The sequence below is a fragment of the Liolophura sinensis genome, chromosome 6 (assembly GCF_032854445.1).
Source record: "Liolophura sinensis isolate JHLJ2023 chromosome 6, CUHK_Ljap_v2, whole genome shotgun sequence".
NCBI lineage: Eukaryota > Metazoa > Mollusca > Polyplacophora > Chitonida > Chitonidae > Liolophura > Liolophura sinensis.
The window spans coordinates 59,109,784-59,118,074 of record NC_088300.1 but is presented as its reverse complement, the minus strand read 5'-3'; the positions used below and the strand labels follow the sequence as shown (position 1 = coordinate 59,118,074).

Here is an 8,291-nt window from a genome sequence, read left to right as displayed (position 1 = left end):
ATGGTTTGGTGGTGTTGCTAATGTGTGACGTTTGAAACAAAGGTTAACGGTTCATGCGATCTATACATGGCTGCATAGGCCTATATTTATGCCCTAATACTGAGAATAGCGGAACACCACAAATTTGTCAAAGAACCCTATAACGGCACCAGTCTGTTGCTTAGCAGACATTAGTCCACTCAAATGAAAGTTCGATACTCGAGTTAGATACGCCGATGGACACTATAGCTATGATTTATTCATATAAAATCTTTGTTGGTTTCACAAGTGAATCTCTATGTTCTTCATAGTTTGCAAATTACTATAGCGATTCTGGCGAAGAAACATTGGAAGAAGCCAGTAAAATATTTTTGCATCCGTCCAATTGTTATATGTTAAGTGAAGAGCACGGTGACCCATTAGTGCCATTCGAAAGTTCTGGCATTTTCTGATTCAGAGGACTTTCCAAAGAAACTTATCATTATGAACAAAGAATTTCAAGTATATGCGAAAGAAAATCAACGCAGAAATAAAATATTTTACACAAAATTGATAAATTCAACTAAAAGGTAAAAACAGGTTTTCTCCGTGGTATAAAAATTTTCTTAGCGGTGTAAACGGTTTTTTTTTTCGCAGTGGAAACGTTTTCTCCGCGGTGTAAACCTTTTCTTCGCGCTGGAAACCCACGTGACACTTCTCAGAGCCCCGCTCTGAGATATTGGCCATCTTTGATCTAATTATCATGCGGCCACAGACTCCCATTAATTTTCCAAACGACAATGTTAGCGTTTAGCGCTGTAGCTCGGTCCCAAACATTCCGTGGCCAATAAGCTTTGGTGCATACCTCGCCCAGCCTGTGAAAAGAAGCCATAAAAATCTTGACATAGGTTGACCATCAAAATCTGGACTCGCAGCCTCATCACCACGTGTCCCCTTCTGTCCTCTGACCCACAATTTCAAACTTTCATCATTAAAACTCCTACCTGCCAAAAGCTTAGACAGTTTCCCTCACTTTGATACCAAGCATCCACCTGTTCACCAAAAATGACAGGCTGGCAGCGAAAAAAGACTTTACACACTAAAATACACAGAATTACATTCGCCTTCCCGAGAAACGGAAGTGCTAATAAGGTACAGCTTCCCTACGCTTTCAGGAGTCTAATACTTGGGTTTACGCCGCGGAGAAAACTTTTTCTCCTGGGTGAAAACGTTTACACGTGGAGAAAACGTTTACACATGGCGCGGAGAAAACGTGTACACCGCGGAGAAAATCTTTTCACTGCAGAGAAAACGTTTACATCGCGGAGAAAAACTTTATATCGCGGAGAAAACGTTTTCACCGTGGAAAAAAGGTTTACACCGCGAAGAAAACGTTTTTCACTATTTTTCGAAGTTTACAGCTGAATTTATCAATTCTGGAAAACTACTTTGTGTTCCATATCCTTTGAATTCTTTGTCCTGAATAATATAAGCTTTCATTAGAAAAACCTTGAACCACAGTAAATCATTACAAAATGTTAAAAATTTCGAATGGTACTCATCGTATTGAGGCGAATGAGCCAGCGAAGTAATGCTTGCATTTGGGACAAAGTGGGACGGTTATAGCCGTTTAAGGAGACACATTTGTATTTGCGATCCAAGTATATAGTCTGTATCAACGCCGTACTTGAACCAAAGAAATTAAAAACTGTTGACTTGAAATAGTCGCGTTTTTTTGGTGTATTCACAAACGTCGCACTAATTATATACATATTAAGAAAACACACACAAATATGCAATAATTAAAGAGATTGAACGATTTGACCTTGTGAAGGACCCTCTCTGGTCTGCAAAAACAGCTAGTTATTAAAATTATCGCGGGATTAGTTTCAACCGTCAGACAAACTATGTTTCAAAATTAAAACAGGCGACCGTACACATTCGACTTATGCCTTGCATTTCCTTCATGCAGATCTATGGACCTATATAAGTATATAGTAAAGTAGATATCATCAGAATGTGTAACATACTGAGAAAAACATGATCAGATTGTATAAGATATTGAGAATATACTGTGTATTAAATTCTGTAACCCGGCGAGGTGAAGTGTCAGGAAAGATAAACTGCGAGATGAAATTAATTTATAGGCCTACCTTTCCGGAGAGATCAGATGTTAAAACGCAAGTTTGACTTTTTGCGTATAACGTACCATGAAAATGACAACAACAAAAAAAAGTCAAAATATTGAAACGTCAAATATGCGATTTCTCAGGGTTTTTTTTTTTTACCAGAGTACCTACGCTTTTGCATTATGCTGAGCTTTTTGGTGGATCAACACGTTTTCAGAAGTTAGAACGTATGAACTAATTTCTTGTCATTTGTGCAGATGTATGTGCGATGTGTGTAAAAATATTATGCTGCATAAGTCTATGCTCCCCGGCCGAAAAGATCAGTGACCGTTATATAAGATCGAGGATGTATTACCCTACCCCTTGATTCAGTCTTTAAAAAGTTTCTCTGCAGTTTCTTTTTAACTGGGCCTTACATGACATGACTGCTTTTGACGAAGTATATAGAGATGGCAAAACACAAACTGCTGATGTAGCTTTATCAGTGGAGTGGTTATCTCCGGAAGAAACGGGTTAGGTTACCGTCAGGGGGAGTTGAAGCAGGGCTTATCAGCTAACAATAGGCTCTGGTTCAAGTCTATCGGAGGAGGGGAAGGGGGATAAGCCTAACGTCTAGTGGTAATTTGCACAGTTATGTCCCTTAAATTGGGCACGCCATTTCCGCTAGAGGTCCATCATGTCGACAGATCAACCAATGAACACCGGCGACAACCTGGTGGCTATTTTAAATTGCGAACTGACGGACAAATGGATAACTAAATAATGATTTACAGGTATCTTCCTCGTGTTTCAAAGTTGAAGGTTTATGACAAGACAGGTGGTTGTTTCTATCTATTTGCAAATGTTTTATGTCACCAACCCGGCTACTATGATTTTGTTTCTATGAGCCTGACAAAATACAAATGTTAACCCGTTGTTGTTGTGTGCAGTAAAAGTAAAGTAGGCCTATATGATTTATGTTATTTATTGGATATATGTTTTACGTCGTACTCCACAATACTTCTATTGTACAACGGCGGCCAGTAGGAGGAAATTGGACAGAACCCGGGTGAATGAAGCATTTGAATAACAGTCAACGATTTTAGGTTAGCATTGGCGATTCAAAACCTTGCCTGGATTGTAAATTGTAAACTGTCGAAGTGGCATAAAGTCTTAAACATTCATTAAAAACCTTGTCGGTTATTAAATCAAAATTATGACGCCTTGTAGTTGGAACGATGTCATTTGTTTGAAAACCTTCAAAACAATATCTTACAGCGTATTAACTATTTTATTATTAAGCATGATAGTATAACGTTACAATGATCAAATAAAAAATAAACAAAATGACCATCACTTTGTTTGTAGCACATTTTATCTGAGTCACACTGGATTATGATGAAAGCAGTACAATTACTTAAGGTCTTGGCTGTACCTACAGTGCTGTAATAACTCTGTATATCTATTCTATATACCTACACATCAGTTTCAAGAGCAATATGAGTGTAGTAACCTGAGAATTATAGCACAGTTTTTAAGAAAACATAGCTACTTGCGCAAGATATGGAAAAGTAATCTTTAAACTGCAAAACCTGTGTGACTCACTGAGACCCATCCACATCACCTACCCGTATTAAAATAACTATTACGTGGTGCATTGTAGGATAATTTAATCATTTAACAACAAGTAACAACTAGTGTTGTTGATCTGCTGCCTTACTGACTCGTCTGAAGTGTCGTTTCATTGCAAATTAATGCATTCAAAGCCGTAGACACATGACAAGACAGTAGGTAGTTTTGAATTTAAGTTATGTGCATACACAATATTTAAAGAGAATTAAACCATAAAGAGCTACTTCAGTGTCAAGACCTGTATGTTTTAAGAGCAGGGTAAAATGACAACGAGATGGAGCTAATCCGAATTACATTAATAAATTCTAAAAAGTTGCTTTGTATTAAAACCACTGTTGTTAGTTTGGGAGGATAATTCAGAAACAAAAGTTTTATGTTATTTCCAAGTTTGCCTGATGTGAGGTCATGCAAGAAGAGTTGGCGTCACTCATCACTGACGTATAGCGACAAATAACGTTTTACTTTCAAACCCACATGATGTCATTCTAGCATAAATGCCTTGCTCGGCATCATGTCTTCCTGATTCCTTGTCACATAAGGAATATTATCACATCATTGAGGAAAATTTTACGGAAACTGTCAGATATTTTTTTTCAGGACTTTGTTGGAGTTAAGTAGTATTATTTATTGTAAATATTTTTGAACTGTGATGTTAGTTCTGTTCCATAGGGTATTTTCATGCTATTTTTGCATGATGTGGATTTTGACATATTTTCAGGGCTTCAATCTGTTCAGAAACAGTTCAAATTTTATATTTCAAGTGTTGGTCAATCAGGCCAATAATATTATAATTTTATGTGTACAGACCCATGTTGATTTAGTTGCAGATGCAGTATTTGGTTGCCCTTGTATACTTCACCTGGTAAAAAGAATAGGATATGCCATTCTTGTCACCTTTATGGACCTGATAAATCTGATAATGTATACTGGTATAACCTGCTTGTAAGCCAGGCATTGCTTTGTAAATAACATGTATTACATTGTTGCAAATTAAAGAAACAAAGGATAATTGAACCATGGATAATTTGGGGTGTTTTTCTTTTTTATCTTTCACAGAAGTCATGGGTTCTAAAAATATTCGAGTTGTGGTTCGTGTTCGGCCAGAAAATGCTGTCGAATCATCAGGAAACAGCAGGACAGTTGTACAACCTATGGATGAGCGAGTTCTTGTGTTTGACCCAAAAGAAGAGACGCCAGAACACTTTTTCCACGGCAAAATTGTGCGCAGACGGGACATTACAAAGAGACCAAATCGTGATCTGAAGTTTGCTTTTGATTATGTGTTTGCATCACACAATACAAACAAGGATGTGTTTGAACAAACAACACGTAGTGTCCTTGAAGGGGTATTGGATGGCTACAACTCAGCAGGTATATCTTCTGGTTATTCCTTATTGCTGAGAACTCATCCCTTGGGCCATGGAAGATGTTAAATGAAAGGCACTAAATTTTGATTGTATTTATTTAAGGAAATCCAGACATATGAACAAATGTGTAAAAGTTTATCAAAACCATTTTTTCAAACACCTGGTTTTTTATTTTTAAGTTGTACAGGAATATGTCTATCACTAATGTCTGTCACTAAAGTTTTGTGTATGTGTGTTTTAGTGTTTGCGTATGGAGCAACTGGAGCAGGAAAAACTCACACTATGCTGGGCAAACCTACAGATCCAGGTGTAACCTTTCTCACTGTCATGGAACTTTATCACAGAATCAATACCTTGAAGAGTGAGAAAACTATAGAGGTTGCTGTGTCGTATCTAGAGGTAAAATATGTCACAATGTAAAGACTACTCACTAATGAGTGTAGATGTCTAATTTTAGTATTTTAGCACAATTTTTTAAATTTTTATATTCACATAATCTCTGAGTACTAGTAATTGTCAAGTCTGAAAAGTTTAATGCACATGTCAGTATGTGGTTTGCAGGTATACAATGAACAAATTCGAGATCTGCTATTACCAAAGGGGACGTTACCAATTCGTGAAGACGGACAGCATGGTGTAGTGGTGCAGGGACTGTCTTTACATAAGGTAAGATAATAAGTGATGGAAGAAAAGATTTACTCTGTCTTTGATAAAAAAAAAATAACAAAAAAGTGAGTTTTGTTGCCAGAATGAATTTGGTCACGGTTGACTGATAATGTGTTGTGGTTTTGCAGCCAAGAAATGCTGAAGAGCTAATGCACATGTTAGATGTTGGTAACCAGAATAGGACGCAACATCCAACGGACGCTAACTCAGAGTCTTCTCGATCACATGCTGTCTTCCAGGTAAATCATGGCAACCCTTGCATATTTACTAATCTAGACTAAAACCTACTGGTTCTTATTTTTTATACAATGCCTGGTACAAAAAGATAAACATGTTTTAACATTATTACAAAATTTCGTACAACTTTTTGACTTCTGAAATTCTGAGTGCTATTGATATCAAAACGGCTCTAGTAATCGTCATGCGTGTGGCCTCTTAGAAATGATAATCATGGCCCAGTTGTCTGAAAGTATATTAGCTAATACCAGTATTAAGTCACATTTTAAAATTCAGTATTTTGGCCAATCTCAGCAGGAATGCAGTTGTTCAGGAAGTCAAACTAAAAGAGCACCAGGTTTACTTCATATTTAATATACTGTTATGCAACTACTTTTGGGCTAAGTACAAAATTGAGCAGTTGGCTTAAAATTAGATCTGCTGTTAAGTCTTAAAACATTTTAAGCAACTGATCCTGTGGTTTAGTCCCTCTGATTTATGTGTTTCCTGATGAGGAACCTCATGGAAACCTGCTTGAGTATCTATATACTGTATTCCCTCCACAGCTATACCGCGTTCACACACCTGCTCCATACCTGGGCAGGGAATTTGTAGATTGGCCCACTGAGTCTCTCCCTGTTAGCGGGGCCTAGGTGACTTTAAACTGTTAATGATACAAATCGTATATTGGGACACCCAAAAACAATTTCATCGTCACACTGTGACATAAGAATGAAAATAAATCTTGAAAATCTTTTATGTTGTGGGTAATGTGCACTATCCCGACTGTGCCCATCTATTAAGACATATTGATTTGAAAGCTTTGAAAAAAGGAGAACCGTAAAACCTAAGGATTGGACAAAATTTAAATGTTGATTTTCATTTTTATATTTATTCCATTTTTGGACTGTTTAGTGTCAACTTTCCCTCAAAGGGCAAAATGAAATTGGCAATTCCTTAACACAGTAGATCTTTGGTTGAAGACTATTTATCTTTCACCAACTTGGTGCACATCTGTATGTCACATGTGGGAAAGTTTGTCAGTAACTTTCCAAAGGACAGTGGTTTACCCCAGGGCACTCCCGTCCCCTCCACCCATTAGACTGGCCACTATATAATCATATAAATGAAAAATTCTTTACCATGCCTTTAAGCAACACTCAAGTCAAGTCCAGTTCTATTGGAATTGCCTAAAATATAAGTAGTGGGCAGTAAACAGCTGTTGGTTTTTTTATCCATGTAAATTTTTTACTTATTGTTTGCTTATGTACATATTTTTACATTTTTTTCTTTGCAGGTGTTTGTGCGTCAGAAAGACAGGACAGCCAATATCACAGCACAAGTGAAGATGGCAAAGTTGTCTCTGATAGATTTGGCTGGATCAGAGAGGGCCACTATGACCAAAAATATGGGCATGCGGTTCAGAGAAGGAGCAAACATAAACCGCTCTCTTTTAGCTTTAGGCAATGTCATCAATGCCTTAGCTGATGATAAGGTACTTCTAACTTCTATATTCATTGCTGTGTTTAGACTTTAGTTGACAGACAGTTACATTCCTGGCTTAGATGGTTGAAGCTCAGGCTTATTCCCACCAGTGAGATCATGTGTTCAAATCCAGCTCTGAAGGCTTCAGTTCTCTCTTTATGTCAGGAATATTGTCAGGTACCTGACCAGAGGCTGAGAATTAATCCATATCTTTTCCACCTTACTGCCATCAGGTAAGTGAAAAATTCTTGAGTAATGCCTTAGACCTTAAAAAAAACACACACATAAATTGGTATTATGATCAATGATGTTATCAAAACATTTTTAAGGAACCTTTTATGACCCTTTCTTAAATCTGTCAGTTAACAATATATAATTTGAGCAGTTCATATTTAGCAGTGAGATATATGAACATCTGAGACATGTATATAAACTTACAAAAAAACTAACAACTTTTCATGTCTCATTATACATGATTTTGTTTGAAATTTTCTGCACAGGTAAAAACTCATCACATCCCTTACCGGAACAGTAAACTGACACGTCTGCTGAAGGATTCCCTGGGAGGAAACTGTCAGACTGTTATGATAGCTGCTGTCAGGTACAAAACTCTGCTGTGAGACATGATAAACATAGTGTCAAGTAATAATACAAGATTCTTCTTACCTTGTACTGCTTTTATTAATGTTCATCAATCTTCACGTTTGTTGTTCATGTTTCTGTTTAATATTTGTATTTTAGAGTAGTTAAATTTACCAGCCTTTTTTGTCTCCCTTTTTTTTTTTTCAAGTTTTTTCATTATGGTTTTTCTTTTACATATAAAATATTGTTGTAAGGATAGGAATGAATAAATATTACC

At 36.8% G+C, this 8,291-nt stretch overlaps 1 protein-coding gene across 1 annotated transcript in view; it reads left to right on the top strand.

Moving 5' to 3' along the window:
* The first annotated feature begins 2,767 nt into the window (after positions 1–2,767).
* LOC135468192 (kinesin-like protein KIF18A) overlaps positions 2,768–8,291 on the top strand; it is a 15,401-nt gene continuing 9,877 nt past the window's right edge. The window contains exons 1-7 of the mRNA XM_064746301.1: positions 2,768–2,860; positions 4,755–5,069; positions 5,307–5,464; positions 5,627–5,731; positions 5,860–5,970; positions 7,245–7,442; positions 7,933–8,033. Of these exons, the coding sequence (XP_064602371.1) occupies positions 4,760–5,069; positions 5,307–5,464; positions 5,627–5,731; positions 5,860–5,970; positions 7,245–7,442; positions 7,933–8,033 (983 nt within the window). The 5' untranslated portion in view covers positions 2,768–2,860; positions 4,755–4,759. The remainder of the gene's footprint in view (positions 2,861–4,754; positions 5,070–5,306; positions 5,465–5,626; positions 5,732–5,859; positions 5,971–7,244; positions 7,443–7,932; positions 8,034–8,291) is intronic.